The sequence below is a fragment of the Poromitra crassiceps genome (assembly GCF_964638095.1).
Source record: "Poromitra crassiceps genome assembly, chromosome: 1".
Taxonomy (NCBI): Eukaryota; Metazoa; Chordata; class Actinopteri; order Beryciformes; family Melamphaidae; genus Poromitra; species Poromitra crassiceps.
The window spans coordinates 87,783,342-87,800,874 of NC_139623.1; the positions used below are offsets into that span (position 1 = coordinate 87,783,342).

The 17,533-nt window shown below is 41.6% G+C and overlaps 1 protein-coding gene across 5 annotated transcripts in view; it reads right to left on the reverse strand.

Annotated features, from left to right (window-relative positions):
- sytl2a (synaptotagmin-like 2a) overlaps positions 1 to 17,533 on the reverse strand; it is a 50,315-nt gene that overhangs the window by 31,575 nt on the left and 1,207 nt on the right. For all 5 annotated transcript variants that reach the window (XM_083646011.1, XM_083646010.1, XM_083646012.1 and 2 more), the window contains exons 2-4: positions 7,828 to 8,171; positions 2,113 to 2,267; positions 1,506 to 1,629 (exon numbers count right to left, since the gene is read on the reverse strand). In XM_083646011.1, the coding sequence (XP_083502137.1) occupies positions 1,506 to 1,629; positions 2,113 to 2,267; positions 7,828 to 7,928 (380 nt within the window). In that variant the 5' untranslated portion in view covers positions 7,929 to 8,171. The remainder of the gene's footprint in view (positions 1 to 1,505; positions 1,630 to 2,112; positions 2,268 to 7,827; positions 8,172 to 17,533) is intronic.

Below are 17,533 nucleotides of genomic sequence, written 5' to 3' on the forward strand. Positions count from 1 at the left end.
AGCTAAGTGAAAAGTCAAAAAAATTAAATCTATGAACACTGTCTCATGTCCTTCAATCAATCTCCATTCATTGTATTGCACTCCTCAGTTTAGTACACCGGATGAATGATGAAAGAAAACAAATGTTCCTAGCCTATGTTATACCCAAGGAAATCATATTACATCATAAAGCTGTGCCATTTTCTAGATGCATACAAATGTATTGTGTAAGCCACTTCAAGGCAATAATTGAGTTTGAAAGAGGGAAATTTCACTCGGGTGGAAATGGGATGGATGTTCTCTTTAATCAGACATATACTCTTACGTTATGTTGAACTGATGAGAGATAAAGAATTTTTTTTTTTTTTATAAATATATATTTTTCCCCAGATTTTTTTATCCCATTTTTATCTCCCATTAGTGCACATTTTTTATTTATTTATCCTGGTTGCTGCTCCACCCTCTGCCGATCTGGGGAGAGCCGAAAACTGGCTCCATGCTTCCTCCGAGACATGGGCAGTAGCCAGCCGCTTCTTTTCACCTGACAGGGGAAGCTTCACCGGTAGGACATAGCACGTGGGAGGATCACACATTTACTTTGAAGTGTGAACTAAAATGTTGATTGATGTGTACTGTCCCTGCCAAATAATTCTTAAATAAAACAAAAAAATAAACATATTACTATTTACTTTCATTTGAAAGTAATAAGTTACTTTACAATATTACTGTCTGTGTAGAGTAACTTGTTCCTTATTACACTACTTTTGCATTACTTTCACCAAAATAATAGCAGTAGCAGAATGACATCGCCACCGAAAAATAATGTCAACCGTCTTGAAGTCAGTGTAAACCGTCCACATTTCTGAATGTTATTCTCTTCCTTTGTTATTGTCATCTATATTGGTTATTTGCATAAAAACACACAATTCGATTAGGAAATTATTGTATCTTTATATATATATTATGCTTTGATTTAAAAAAAAAAGTAACTCAATTTGTAACTTGTGTTACTTGACAAAGTAACTACTGAGTTACTGCTAAAAGTAATATATTACATGTAATATGTTACTTTTGTAATGAGTTACTCCCACACTGACTTATTCACTTGTTTATTTTCCTATCACATGTAGCTAGTTATAGCAATACACGCAGGATTCTTTTAAACCAGACCAACCACTATGATTGAAATGGTGAAATTTGAACTGTGGCAGTTTTACCTCTGAGCTATGATTATAATTGTTTAGATCATCAACAGCAGGTTTGAACTTGCTGCAAAGAGGGAGACAAAGCAGTGAGCTCTCACTCTGCTTCTATTTCCAGGAACAAAACAAGATATGGCCTCCTGTTGCAGCTAACTTCCATAAAAATGTATCTGTTAGTTTATCTGGAGCAGGTTACACATAAACCGAAAGTACAGTATTGTTAACCAATTCAGACAGATTATTCAGATTTATTTATATGAAAATGTTGCTGATTGTTAGTTTAAACATAGATGATATACTTTCAGACATGAACATTTTGCTCACCTTTCACTGCTAAGCCGCTGAGCAGGCTCCTGAATGAGTCCAGAGAGTTCAGGTGGGAGGAACACTTCCTGGTTTTCACTGCTGACAAAACTGGGCCTCTCAGGCAGCATCTGGGAGAGCTCCACTGCAACACACAGCAGCCACAAACACACAGATACCTTTAAAGAGAGCGCTTATTGTTTTACACACTATTTCCAGTGGAAACTAACATTTAGACTTCTGTGTCTTGATTCTTGACAGGTGAAGATACAATACAGTCATCTGCACATGACACTTTGAGAAGGGTGGACCCATTTCACAGCAACCGTTTTGAGGTGGTAAAAGCAGGAAGTAAAGCAGGTGTAACCAATACCATTAATCATGGTTCCATTCAGTTTAGGTGTCAGTGCTAGGGCCCTCATGAATGTTATTAATACAGGTCAGGCTTAATATTACAGGTCAGGCTCAGGGGAAGCAACCCTGACCTGACCCGGAGTTCATGTCTGAAAGTGGGTTATGATACAAATTGTTGACATTGGACATCCACACGGGAAACCAAAATCAACCTTCCACAAAATCTTGGGTGGAGCTCATTAAACTGAATGTCCCGGAGAACAAGTGAACTCACGTATGGTCAGCGGCTTCTGCGTGTGTCTCATGGAGGCCCTGATGATGTCAGCGCCGTGGATACGATCCGGATGGCGAAGCGATTTGGTGTCGTAAAACCATTCTCCGGTCAGGTACTTCAGCTGGCACTTGTCACTCACCGAACTCTGCAGGCTCCTGGATGGAAAACAGGGGGCAAGTTCATGATGATATGTTCATAGTGGAGCAGTAACGCTTTTTTCTACGCCAGTTCTCATGAGGAGGATTCTACCTGTTTATTACCAGCCTGGTCGCCAGAATAAAATGTTGTTATTGTACATTTCTGCAATCAACAGATCTTTTATTTTTCTGAACATGAAAAACAAAAAACAAACATTACACCAACATTACAACATGGTGCTACTAGTTGCATAAGATGCCTATGTGCTTGTAAGAGATGTTGTGCATAGAATCCCATGCAAAGAGTGCATGAGAAATCAGCTGGGTGAGTTACCCGTCGCCCCTAACTTTGTCCAAGTAGGCCAGAAACGGGTCCGAAATAGTTGAACATTTCTTAAGTGAGTTGGTTCTCAGGAACCTGAGTCTCTCCATATGCACAACCGAAACCATGTCCGTCAGCCACAGCTGAAAAGAAGCTGGAGAGGGGGACTTCCACTCCTTCAGAATGAGTCTCTTGTCGACAGTCGTCCCCTGTGTCAGAGACTGCTGCATAGCCGTAGGGAGGAGCAGGGAGGATTCCACTCAGCACATTTGCACCGCTGGTATTAGCGCAGCCCTGCCCAGCTCGACTCGCTTTTTTGTCTCATTCCACCGGTCAAAAACCTGGACAGCCTGGGTTGAGTCGGGGATTGAGTCGTGCTAGTTTTAATCCCTGCTTTGTCAGGGTTCTAGGGCTGTGGACCTGGTACCATACGGCAGGGATAATCAACTTGCTTTCCCCGAGGGCCACTTTTGTGAAAAGATAGGAGGCCAGGGGCCAGTTAATAAACAAATATACATTTTTCTGTAGCGGATTGTAGGTTTTTGGGGTGTCAGCTGGAGTTTAGTCTGACACTGTTGTACACACCGGATAGTTACTTAGGTTAAGTTAGTTAGGATAAATACATACATACGTAAGTGCCTGGGTAGCGAGCAGACGGCGGTATTTGACAATTTAGCTGGAGCTCAGTCAAACTTTATTTCATGTTAGTTTTTTATTGTGAATTAGATTCTAATTCACAATGAAAACTAATGTGAAACTATTAGAAAATGGTCAGGGGGCCACTCTGCACCCTGTCGCGGGCCGCATCTGGCCCCCGGGCCGCAAGTTGAGTATCACTGCCATACGGTGACGTGAAATCATTGCAGACAACTAATTGGTACGGCAGAATCGTGTTTACTGTGTCTGGATACTGTCTATCAATGCTGGATACCAGTTTAGTGGGACTACCTTCTCTTCTGTTATTTCCATCAGTGTTATGTGTTGCTGCCTTCGGCTCTTGTGAAATAAAATCGATCTCCTTGCTCAGCCTTAACATGACGGTGGTTTTCAATTGTTTTGAGAGAGAAAACTCGGCTCCGCTCCGGGGTGTAGCGGAGCCGTGGCTTTTCCTGGTGAGTGGCCGCCGGGCTGGTGGCTTCTCTTCTCCCCGTAGCGTAACCCCGTCCCCGTGCAGCACAGGCATGTAAATAACAACAAATTGATATCCATTCTCCTGGCCGATGGTCTCATTTGCCCATGTAGGTCATAAAGAGGCATCGGTATTTCATAACCAGTTTAAAAGTTCCGTGTATGGATTTAATTTTAACGTTATACGTCGTTTATAGCATAGATATGCGGTTGCTATGACGACTAGTTGTGGGCGGAGGCGAGTAAACCTGCGGTGGAAGCAAACAGTCTATCAGGTAGAGATGAGTAAGGCCAAGTAAGAGTAGAACCATACTGTAAGTAAGTAAGTAAGTGATAGAGAATGAAATTCCAGAGCCAAAAGGTAAACAGTGGACCCAGTGAACCACTTGAAGGAAACCAGTTGAAATGAAATGATGGAGCCAGGAGTCAGAAGAAGTCGTCTGATATGATGTATTGAACATAGCTCTTGGCCAAGAGATGCACTCTTGTATATTCACGGATGGATACACAGGCTTACATACATTGAACAGAAAGTCAAAAACACTTATAGGACACACATCAGATAACATGTCTTGACGCACATCAGATTACATGTCTTGACGCACATCAGATTACATGTCTTGACGCACATCAGATTGTCTTGACGCACACTGGCAGGGGCGGACTGGGATCATAATTCAGGCTGGGCATTAGATACCAAGCAGGCCAGGCCGATACGGGCCGACGTGCGTGCCGGCGTCCGAAGGGCGGCGGCGAAAAATTTGGGCCGTTTGAAGCTCAATTTGGGCCGTTTGAAGCCAGATTTGGGCCGTTTGAAGCCCAAATTGGGTCATTTAAAGCCCGATTTGGGCCGTTTGAAGCCCGATTTGGGCCGTTTGAAGCCCAATTTGGGCCAAGTCCAATTTTACAATGAGATGCACCCACTTTAACCCTGAATAAAGTAATAAAACCACTAGTAAACCAGTAGGTGGCGCCTGGCCTGCTGTTCAGTGAGTGGCCTGGCCTGGCCTGCAAAAAAAAAAAAAAAAAAAAAAAAAAATTGCAGGCCAGGCCAGGCCAGGCCACCGGGCATTTGCCCGACGTGCCCGATTATTATCAGTAGACTCAATCTATCTGTTATTCTGGCCCTGCAAAGAGAGCACTGTGGCAAGGTGACAGGGCACAGTGTGCGATCGAGAGGAGCTGCAAATGTATGGTACAAGTTATCTAAATATGACGTCTATCTGTGTATGTACACAGGTCATCTAACTATGAAATATGTCTGTGTCATAACTATGTAACTAAATTGGAAATGTATATGAATATATTAATAACTAGTGATTGTCCAAATAAAGGCTAATGTGATGTACATTTTCTCTATCAGTAAGTAAATAATTTATTTCGGTCCATTTGTCAGTTTCACATAAATGCATTACAGTAATAATGTGCGTTTACATGTAGGAGACCGAAAAGGTGTAGGCTGAAGCCGCAGCTTATGAATGCCTACCCTTTTTTTTTTTTACATTTCATTACATCAAAGAAACAAAAAATAAGATAGTTGTAAGAATCAGTTAACAACGAGAAGGAAAGTTTGCAATAGATCGTAGAAGCCCTAATGATAGCTTTTAAGTACTTGGTCATACTAGGGTTTTGTATTTGTTAAGTGCTCTTAGTTTAAACATTTTTTTTAATTTACAGATAGAATTGCACAATTTTAACTCATCGCAGAGACTATTCCACAGTTGTACACCTTTGACAGAGATGCATCAACTTTTAAAGTGTGTTCTTACTCTGAACATGCAGGTTCCCCTTGTGCCGTTATATGTGGTGGAAATGAGCCAAGGGTGTTGTGGCCAGGGTGGGTGGAGGGTGTAAACACCTGCCTTTCACACCGGAGAGCTGTGTACTTATGACTTGTACCAGCATGTTCAAAGTCTACATTTCAACCTTCAGTCACATTTAATGTTTTTGTTGTTCAAGCCTAACCTGAACCATAATCCTAACCGTAACCAGTGGGCTAGCTCCATTTGTGATGTAACTTAAACCTGCATTCTTTCAAATGGCCTGCAGGGGGCTACTCTACTGGCTGCAAAAAGAAGTCTGTTTACATGGAAGTGAATGGGAAAATGGCTGTACTTCTCACTCGATTTTTGGCCTCAGTAAACACTTTCCCAATGCATTTATGGCCTCAATCGCTAGTTTAAAGTTTTCTTCAATAAAGCAGGATGTTCAGTTTGTAAAGTATGGCCCTATTTCGAGTAAAATAGATGATAGAAAAGACTGTTTTCGGGTGTGATTGACAGGTCGCCTGTCCAGTGATCATGCTGCTCGCCGATCATGAACCAATAGCAGGCCGTGCTGCAGCTCTTCTCGTCTCGTATTACTACGGCCATATATTTAGGGCTATATGTGGTCTATGACCTTAACCAATTTATTTTACTTGCCTAAACATAACCAAAGTTGTTAAAATTGTTTTATTTGCATTTAAGATTGGAAAGGCGGAGAGGTTTTCAAATTAACCAACGTTTTGTTTAAAATCCTGAGTAGCAGCTTTATTTAATGTATGCCTATGTGCAGTGAGTTTGGAATGTATTTCTTTACCATGTAAATTTGGTATTTTTGGTATTTACTTGGTGGCCAACATGTACATTTTGTGTTTTTTTTATGTTTCATTTTGTTGGTGTTGTTGTTTTTACGTCTCTGTCCCTGGAGATTGCAATTTGTTCTATATACTATACTTGACACAATATTGAAATGTGAAAAGTGACTTCCTGGACATCTGTACTGGTCCCTGTTGGAAAACTAATAAAACAAATCACTGAAAGAAAGAGATTGTAGGTTAGCAGAAACGTAAAATGCAGACGTTTTAGAAACATGTTTCAAATGTACGTTGAGATTATTTGTACGTAACTGTATCCCTGGTTTGCAGACACATAAATGCCAACGTCGTATTCTGGCGACTGGGTTGTTCAGACACAAACACTGTCACTGATAGGAGCCTATGCTGTACTATGATTTTCAGTAGGAAGACTACGAACTTCAAAGTGTTACTTCCATATGTTATGTCGGGTACTTTGTCAAGCAATTTCTCATAAATTATCCTCCCTCAGCAAGTTAGCAGATTAACAAAGAATGTCTTTGTCTATTCATTGATGCCTTTTGCTAGTTTACCAGGAGGGGGACATACACACACTTAATTTATGCTTTGGATACCTCAGCCTGGAGCAACGCTCAGCTGGCGGAAAAAAAGCCGTCTCTCCACCAGTAATGTGGGTAGCTGGCTCTCTCTAAAGCTGTCTCTCCACTATACCAGTAATGTGGGTAGCTGGCTCTCTAACTGGGATTGTGGAGTGGAGATGGATTAGCAATTTCCTCTACCTTGTTTGATCGTTTGCATTCAGCATGGATAGCTACTCCAAACAGCACTTCACTCCCTGGTGTTCTGTTGGTATCTTACCAGCTGCTTTCATGTTTTCATGGGCAAAATACAGTCAACAAGCATACAGTAGTTGATCTTCTGTGCTCTTGAGCAAGCAGTGTGTACAGAACAGAATAGTAGAAAATACGTATACAGCAGTGGTTCTCAACATGGGGTCTGGGGACCATCAAGGGTCTTTGAGGGGGGGTCCCCAAAAAACAGATGAAATGTTAAACGTCACCATTATTTGATTTACAAAAGGTCAACACAATTAGATAATGTAGAATAATTACTATTTTGATCATAGTTTCACTCTTATCTCTCTCTACTTGCAATAGAGACAGTCATGGAGTTCGAGACAAAATCATATCTAACGCTAAAAATATTCTCAGATTTGAGTCAGAGAGACAAAATCTCATCAAATGGGGCTCTGTGGCAATTAGGTGGACTAGATTAGGATTAGCGCTCCTTGATATGAAAAGGGTTGAGAATCACTGGTATAAAGTGTCTCCTAAGCAGCAGTGAGCAAGTAAACTGGACTAAATGACAGCTGGCTCTCTTCACCGCCTCCACCCCAGACACTAGACGAAGAAATTCAGGTCTGTTATTGACATCACAGTACATTTTGGGTAATGAAGTCCTTTAGAAAATTCTGCCACTTGGTGCCGCCAAATTGCGAAGTTACCTCGTGCATCTTTAACATATGGAACCACTGGAGAGGAGGAACTCACTTGACTCGATTCTCCTCAGTCTTCTTGAGCTCAGCATCTCTTTTCAGGACAGCCAGGATGGTCTTCTGCTCCTCCTCCGTCAGGAAGCTCAGGTCGATCATGGTGAGAGTTTGTGTCTGATGGTGGGACACAATCACTGGATCATGGAGTTCCCGCTGACTAGATCTGGATCTCCACAGTCAAGCTTGGTGATGTCTGCTTTTTTACCAAATGATCATTTTGAGATGTATGAGGCACTCCCTATTTTCTGTCTTCTCCATTCACTGGTTTTCATCTATCTATGGTTCATTTGGGGTTGTTCTTGCAGCCATGTTTGGCCCTCTCTGGACACTTTCAGTTTGCACCTGAAAAACAACAACACAAATAACGAGGGTCAAGTACTCCGGCTGAGATTCATGGGAAGCAATGGCTTTTGCTCTTTTAAGTTTTCCTGGAATTCCAGGAATTCAACAATGTTTGGGGCAGTTTGGAGAGGCTCAGTGGCGGGCAACAAACTTGGCAAGCTCAATCGTAAATACGGTACCATTATCAGATGACTTGCAACATCTGACAGTTTTCTCAGTTCCTAGAACGTCATAGAAATTTAAACAGGGAACCTATTGACTTGATCTTGTTTGGACAAACAAATTTGTTGGCATTGGATGGTGGCACATGGTTATCAATTGCCACATGACCTTGCAGTAAAATCGCCAGTGCATGTGAGAATTGCAATTGTTGGGTCTAGAATGAAGAGCCTGGTCTTCTACTGTTCCTGCTCTATTTGGATGGACTTACAGTTTCATACATCAGAACACAGTACGGTCAATCAATAAATTGTATATATATATATATATATATATATATAAAACGGCTCTCTCAAATCAAGCAATCTGATTGGTTCACAGCCATTGTATAAATCCAATAACCGAGTCCAATAACCCATGGCCATGGGTTATTGGACTCGGTTATTGGTTGCCATGGCAACTCTCTTACTAAAAGCCTTTGGTTTAAAAAAAAACAAATGGCGGAGACAGCTGTCAGATCCTTGTGAATCGATCTTCGCTTATAACTTTACTAATACTTAGCAGAAAATGATGTTTTGTACAAGAATAGATGCGGGCTAATGTCTTCTTTGCAAAAGAAAGGCTGTTAACCCCGCATTTAACCCCGCATTTAACCCCGTAACGTTAGTTGGTGTCGGGCTTTGCAGAAAGCACTCAGCTTCTCAGCAAGCGCTGAGAATGCAACGCTGCGCTCGAGCTGCCTGTCGGGGTTTCCAGAAAGCTCTCAGCTTCTCAGCAAGCGCCAGGATTGGCCAATGTCAACTTCAGTCTCCAGAACGATCCAATCAAATCACCCGCACGTTCTTGCGGTCCCGCCTTACAGTAGTGTTTCAACTGACTCTATCAGAATGACATGCCAGTCGGAGTCGGACTTATAGTATTATTATTATTATTATATTATCATACTTGGAAAACGTTTTATAAAAGCAATATAGCACTCGAGCTGCGTGTGTTGTGGCATATATCCCCCTGCTCAGCAGTTATCCCACGAGGCCGCAGCTGATCAGGGGGATATATTTGGCACAACACACTGGCTCTCATGCTATATTGCTTAAATATATATATATATACATATACTGTGTGCATGTATGTATATATATATATACATACACGCACATGCACACACACACACACACACACACACACACACACACACACACACACACACACACACACACACACACACACACACACACACACACACACAATATATATATATACAATTTATTGATCGACTGTACTGTGTTCCGATGTATGAGACTGTCCATCCAAGTCCATGCAGCCTAAAACACCTTCCATGCAGCAACATAAATGCGAACATCTACTGTCCAAAGGAGAGAAGGTGAATCCGATCTAAATACTGTAGGCCCATCTCCCATGAGCGTTCCGAGCAGTCTACAGTTTACGAATAGATTTGCAAGTCAGGGCAACAGCTTTCAAACAGCTTAATAATACATGACCGCTCCTTTGCCTTGACATGTAATGATGAAGTCACACACTCAAGCACAATACAGGCCACTGTCTTTATCAGGTTGTGTGAGGAAGATGGCACGGTGAGTAGTTCTGCCTAATAAATCTCAGAGAAGGCAATAACCCTGTGGGTATGTACAGATTAGGGGTGAATCGCAGAGTAACTCACGATACGACACGATACTTGGCCCTCGATAATAATGGTATCACGATACAGCGATTCTGCGATAATCGATACATTGCAGGAAATTTCATGAACGATATATCACAATATCTGTGTAACTGAAGAGGAAAAGATACCCCCCAAAAGGCAAAAAGCAGGAATTATGTATTTATTCACAGAATTGACATGAAACAATGTCCAAAGTGCATACAGCATAGCTGTTTAACATACACTGACTGCGACTTGCCACGACTCCACATGTGAAGTAAAATATTTTAAAGGATACAAAATAATGCCTCACTAAAATATTTTCAATGTGTGCAAATTAAGTTGACAGAAAACAAAATCAAGATAAATATCATGATATGGTATCACAAATATGGCGCTAGTCGCAGTGATACTCAACCCGAGGCTCTAGAGCCACATGTGGCTCCTTTATGAGTAGTTGTGGATCTTTTAAGAAAATAAAGAAATAAAGGATTGTAGCTCTTGCAAAGATTATTTTTGGGTCAATGTGGCTCCTGAGTAAGACAAGGCACTGCTTTAGTGTATCGATAATGTATTGCAAGAGGATCAAGATCGATATAACGATATTTCAATTTCTTGTCCAACCCCTAGTCCCAGTGTAGGAAATACAAATAAATAATACTTTGAGGGCCATTTTAGCCCCACTGTTTAGAAAATTGGGGACATTTTCTTTTTTGGAGGCACTTAAAAATAATAATTGTGCATTAAGTTGCTAAAGCGTAGTGTGAACAACAGTGCTGTTTGTGTGTATTTTTCATTATCTTCTTCTGGCAACCAGCTTGCAGAAGAGTGTGTCAGATGGAAATGGAAATTAAATGAATTGAAGGAAAATAAAATTATCAAAAATCTTGGGGGCAATTTTTGCCACTCAATCACAGTTTTTAGGGGCATTCTGAATTTCTTGCGGCATTTTTGCCCTTGCCCTTCAAAAAACACTGGTACATCTTAGATAGAGACCCTTCATTGAAAGGATGCTTCAATAATCCTCCCCTGGTTGTGTACAAAAGACCACCAAATCTTCGTAACATGCTGGTGAGAGCAGACCTGCCTCCCCCTGCCCCTTCACATTTTGTTAACCAGATCCCGTAACTATAGATCCAGGTAAAACTATAGATGTGGGAACTGCCAACAGTGTAATTTCACATATAAAACCCATACCTTCAATCATCCTCACTCATGTAAAACATTCCACATCAAGGGCATCATCTCCTGCAAAACATCCCATGTAATATAGGTTAAATGTCCCTGCAGCCTCGCATACATTGGTAAAATCACAAGAGCCCTCAAAACCAGGATCACTGAACACAGGTATGCCATCCACAACCAGGACCCTAAAAGTCCAGTTGCTGTCCATTTTGCAGAAGCTTGCCATAACATATCCACTCTCAAATATATTGGCATCGAGGCCAAATGCCCTAGAGAGGAGGGGATGTTGATTCTATGCTCCTGAGGAGGGAATTATTTTGGATCTACACACTTGACACATTCACTCCCAGAGGTCTGAATGAGGACTTTAGTGTCAGACCGTTTCTGTGAAATGACATATTACTAGGGGTGTCACAATATATCGTCCCACGAAATTTCGCGATAGTAAAACGTCACGATATGTATCGTTGAGATGAAATCTCATATCGCAAAAAAAAAAAAAAAAAAAAAAAAAAATTCAAAAAAATAGACTAAGAAACGTCTTTGTTTGTTGAAGTTCAATGTGTGGAAAGTAGTTCAGTTGAACAAGTCTCTGAAGAGACACATGAGAAGTTATACAGGAGAGAAACCATTCAATTGAGTTTCTGGCAAAACTGTTTACTTGACAGGAAAAACTGAAGATGCATAAAAAATAGATTAAGAAAAGTCTTGTTGTTTGAGTTTGAAGAAAAACTGAAGATGCATAATGAGAATTTATACTGCTGAGAAACCTTTTAGTTCAAAGTAAATCTAAGTGACGGTGTAACTAATTCTATTTCAAGATAAGCCTTATCTCCAATCTCATGTTTTTTCTAGTTGTCATTGTAATAACAATTTCCCACAACAGCATGTTTTGTATTTGTGCATTTCAAATAAAATACTACTTTTCCAGTCATATATTGTCATTATTCAAGTTTAAAAAAATATTGTTAAAATCGTATCGTATCGTATCGTTATCGTGAACCCAGTATCGTGATACGTATCGTATCGTGAACTGAGTGTATCGTGACACCCCTACATATTACTGTGATGCTTTCTTTGGCTGTGTTTCCTGATTCCTGTGTTGTCCATATTCAGTGATATGTAATGTGACCTCATGGATTTTGTTGTCGTTTCCTCTTCTGATGTCTTAGTGACATTTTTTAATATATATATTATATAATATATATTAATATATTTTTTTAATATAGAGGCGCCTCTTTTTCATATCTGGCCATTTTTAGGTATGACGGCCTTCTGGCCTGATGAGATTTTCTGATGTGCTGTGAAGGCTTCTTTCTATATTTGACTGTATCATATTTGTACATATCTGTATATATTTATTGACATGTATGAATTTAAGTGCATTTTTGATTACTTTGTAACAGTAGTTCAAACTCACTTTCACCGAGGTCATGTGATGACCATGTGAGTCATGTGACCGAGGTGAAGGGTTATTTAAGATGGCGTCTGTCTATGTATATTTGTCTGAAGAAGAGCATGAAGCTCGAAAAACATCACGGGTAAATAAATTTGCAAATGGGAGCTACAGTGTGCGGCCTCTCTTTTCTCTTTCACTGCCCTTGGCTAAATTCCTACACTGCCTAGTGCAGATCTTTAACTTATGGTTTGTATCACTTAACTATATATTGCTGCACTGGTGAAGGAAACACTTGTTCATGTTAATCCAAAAAATGCTAAAGTTCTTATTCTATGAGCGTGGAGCAGGGGTTACAGCTGGTGCTTTGCCTTTAAGGGAAGACAAAAATCGTTGTGAGCGCCTGAGGAATGCTGGCATGTTGCGACAGTGTACCTGTTCACTCACACACATTAAAGCATACTCTGGGAAATGTTTTTTTATTTATTCATGTTCAGCTTGAAAAAGTGCCTCATTGTCTGCTATTGGGTTGGCTCAGGACTCTCTTTCACTGTCAACTGATTTGAGACTGAGTGCTTTAATGGTGGCTCAGTGGTTAACACTGCCTGACAATAAACCTTATGGTATTCACTCACTATGTGAGAAATTTCATGCTTCTCTGAAAAGGTGCAACCTTTTTATAAGCACATTTGTACATTAGACTCAGGCCATCTTGGATTTGAGGTCAAATCTGACTTTCCTCCCAATCTTAAAATAAACCTTATGGTATTCACTCACTATGTGAGAAATGTCATCCTTTTTTGAAGAAATGCACAATTGTTATAAGCACATTTGTACATTGGGGAATGGCGGCCATCGTGGAATTTTGGTCAAATCTGACTTCCCTCCCAATCTTAAAATAAATCTTATGGTATTCCCTAACTATGTGTGGAATTTCATGTTTCTGTCAAAAAGTGCACAATTCCTCTATTTTTGGGAGCTAATCCGCTCTACTACAGTATATGAGTGGGATTATAATCATTGATTGTATGTCGGAGAGTCAGGGATTCAAAGCACTTGACATAAGTAAGTATCATGGCTGTAGAGTGGATTTACGAAAGAACCGAGGAAGAGAGGAGTTATTAGGGTGCCATTTTGTGTTGACGCTGAGTTGTGGGCTGGAAGGTGCGTATGAAGCAAAAAGATTGACGAGATTCTGAGAAGGTGAGAAGGAGGACAGCAAGTCCATATGCTTGACTTTTAATGGAGAGGTTCCAGATCGAGTACTTTTGGATTATGTAGCCTATGTTATAGAGTAAGGTTGTATGAGAGGGCTCTACTCCAGTTTTATTGGGAGGGCTTGGAAACTCAGAATGGAGAAGCTGTTCATCTGAATATATAACTCTGTCTTGTTTATGTTTGAGCGTTTTGTAGCTTGTTTGTTGATTTGTTTGTATTGTTGAACTTGAATGATTTGTGTCTTGTAAGCCCAGACGGGCTGGGCACCTTGAATATGGTGCATGACACAGAAATAAAAATGTATCTATCTATCTATCTATCTATCCAGTGCTTTAGCTGTCAAGAATGCTCAGGCTGCAGTATGTAGAGGTGTTAGGAAATGTGGACGATGTGGGAAAGGGGAATGTAGTAGAGAAGACTGTGAAGAGGAGGTAAAGGGTCTGCACTGCGAGGGGAGTCATCGCGTAGGATCAGCACAGTGTCCTAAAAGGATCAGGGAAGTGAAGGTGATCAAGATCAGAGAAGAGAAGAGAAAGGTGTATCTTACGCTGAGGTGGTCCAAAGTATGGATAGAAAGGTAAAGAGGGAAGTGGAAAAGGAACCAGAGAACAGTGGAACTGGACAAAACATAAGTGTGGACAAAAAAGGCATTTTGGCGTTCATGGCTTTTGTGATTATTGTGCTCTGGAGATGGATGGGAGATCTGAGAGAATGAAGATGTGTTGGATGCGGCCAGAAAGCTTTGAAACATTGAGGATGTATCAGGACAGGAGTTGAATGATACACTGAAGGAGGCATGTAAAACAACATAGTCAAATGGATCTGGGTTCACAGAATGGAATCCTGGGTGAATGCTAGCAATTTCGGGTGGACAATAATTACATCGAATCTGTAGTAGTTTAAGTTGTAAAGCTGTTACAATACAGTAGATGGTGGTAATGCAACATTTAAGGATGCCAACCGCCATAAAAAACCCAAAGAAGAAGAAAGAAGTAGAAGAGAACGTGAGGATTTACCCCACCCTGACCACGCCCCCAGCCAGCTACCCCAGCGTCTATGACGAGACATTGACTGTATCTATGGCACCACACCCCCACCACCCACAGCCCCATAGACACTCCCCATACGGCCCCCTTCCCCTCTCCTCTTCCCACGACCCATATCCCCCGCCTAGCCACTCCCGTTATCCACCCTCAAATCCCAACTCTCTACCACTTTCCTATCCCTAGCCATTCCCGTTATCCACCCTCAAATCCCAACTCTCTACCACTTTCCTATCCCTAGCCACGGCCCCTTTTCCCTCCCCCCCTTCCTTGCCCCCGTCCCACTACCCATATCCCCCTCCCCACCCCTCAAATCCAGACTCTCTACAACCGTCCTATCCCTATACGGCCCCTTTTGCCACTAAACGCCCATGAGTGAGTGGGTGTCCTGACTTTGCCATCCCCTGATAGCATGATACAGTTGATGTATTTTGCAAAAACAAAACCATGCTCCATGCATTAGGACGTTTGTAGTCCCTCTCTCGCTGTAGCACTGACTGTCAGATGTTCATGGTGCAATGTGGGGTCATGCAAGGTTAACAGGGGAAAGTAACGCACTTTAAATAGAAGAATGTTGAGCGTCCTGTTTTCCTAAAAGGATAAAAGAGGCCAGACTTATTTCCTCGTTGTGGCAGCTCGTTGTGGCAACACGTCCTCATACTGAAACAACAGAATTCCAATGACTCCCAAAACGACATGTAGGAGCAAAACAGTGCGTGCAGGTGACACACCTCAGGTTGGTTAATTTGAAAATGTCATGTCAGTTATGTTTAAACATCGGTTATGTTTATAGGCAACTAAAACTTGGCTCAGGGTAGGCAACTAAAACAACTTGGTTAAGGTTAGGGTTATGGTTTAAAAACAGAACACATTGGGAGGTGAACCGGGTCTCTCGTGGCGAGGAAGTTGAAAGATGAGGATGTTACGTTACAAGGTCACATTCATAAACATCGATTGTTTTAACCACCTTGAAAATCGACCAATGTTGCCGTTTTCCTTGTGAGGACGGGCTGTTGAGAGAACTGTTGAGAGAACTGACGTTACCAAAACAAGTTTGATAGACGACTCTTTCAATGACTAATAAGTGAGTATAGATTACTTTCAGAAAGATTTTCACTTCAATGTTATCACGCAAATGGTTTGGTATTTTTGTACAAAATTCAGTCCATTTTCCTAACATGAGCTTAAACATTGGGATGTGCAACTTCTTCCTGTAGAAAATTTGAAACAGAGAAAAAAAAATCCACTATCATGCCAGTGGTCTAAAGGGTAGAGAAGTGCCACAAAGTTTCTTGTTTGAACCTGAACCAGCTGAGAAAAGTAAAATGAAAAAACCTTAACCACCACTGACGCCGCGTGACGCGGGAGAGATTTGGGAGATTGTGGTTGTTCCAGGTATGAAAGTATGTAATCATATGAATGTTATGTAACACTGGCTGAGGGGGAAAACAAGAATCTGTCCTCAGCAAACCTTCCCTGCCTGAGGGAAGGGCTGACAAAAACAGTTGTCTGGTGATATGTATCAATTGATGTTTTTCACAGCAGACATTTTGTGTCTAAAAGGCAGGGTAAACACAGGTGCAACCAAAACATTAATGATGGTTTCCAACTTGCAATCCATGTAGGTGTTCCAATGCTGGGGCCCTCATTAATGTTTTGGTTGAACCTGTGTTTACCTTGCCTTTTAGACACAAAATGGCTGCTGTGAAAAAGACCCACCGAGAAGACTTCATAGAGTCGTTGCACTCTACAATTTGTTTACTATAAAGGAAAAAAGAATGCTTTGTGTTCTGTGTAATCTTAATCTGTCTAAATGCTTCACCCTAAGGTGGTGGGGGAGGAGGGGGAGGCTGTACAGGTTATTAGGTGAAGGGGGAGGAGGGGGAGGCTGTACAGGAGGAGGGGGAGGCTGTACAGGTTATTAGGTGAAGGGGGAGGAGGGGGAGGCTGTACAGGAGGAGGGGGAGGCTGTACAGGTTATTAGGTGAAGGGGGAGGAGGGGGAGGCTGTACAGGTTATTAGGTGAAGGGGGAGGAGGGGGAGGCTGTACAGGTTATTAGGTGAAGGGGGAGGAGGGGGAGGCTGTACAGGAGGAGGGGGAGGCTGTACAGGTTATTAGGTGAAGGGGGAGGAGGGGGAGGCTGTACAGGTTATTAGGTGAAGGGGGAGGAGGGGGAGGCTGTACAGGTTATTAGGTGAAGGGGGAGGAGGGGGAGGCTGTACAGGAGGAGGGGGAGGCTGTACAGGTTATTAGGTGAAGGGGGAGGAGGGGGAGGCTGTACAGGAGGAGGGGGAGGCTGTACAGGTTATTAGGTGAAGGGGGAGGAGGGGGAGGCTGTACAGGGACAAAATTCAAGCAAAAATTCCAAGGGGGCGACATTCAGCGGCGACCAAAGGTCGCCAGCTAAACATTTTCGGCGGCGACCTAAGGTCTGAATAGATCTGTAACGATTCAATCAATCTGCCCAGATAAAGTGTGCTGAATCCACTCATGATTGATTGATTTATCTATCAATCGGTCCATTTAGCTATTTCTAAAATGTCAGCCGGTTCAAGCCAGATTTAGAGGAATATCTCATTTTAGATTAACATTAGGATTAGACTGTTGTGATGTCATTATTCAATTTTAACCATCAATATTTTGCTCCTTTTCTCATTAGGGTAAATACTGTATATTTTGGTCAATTATTTGTGCGTTTAT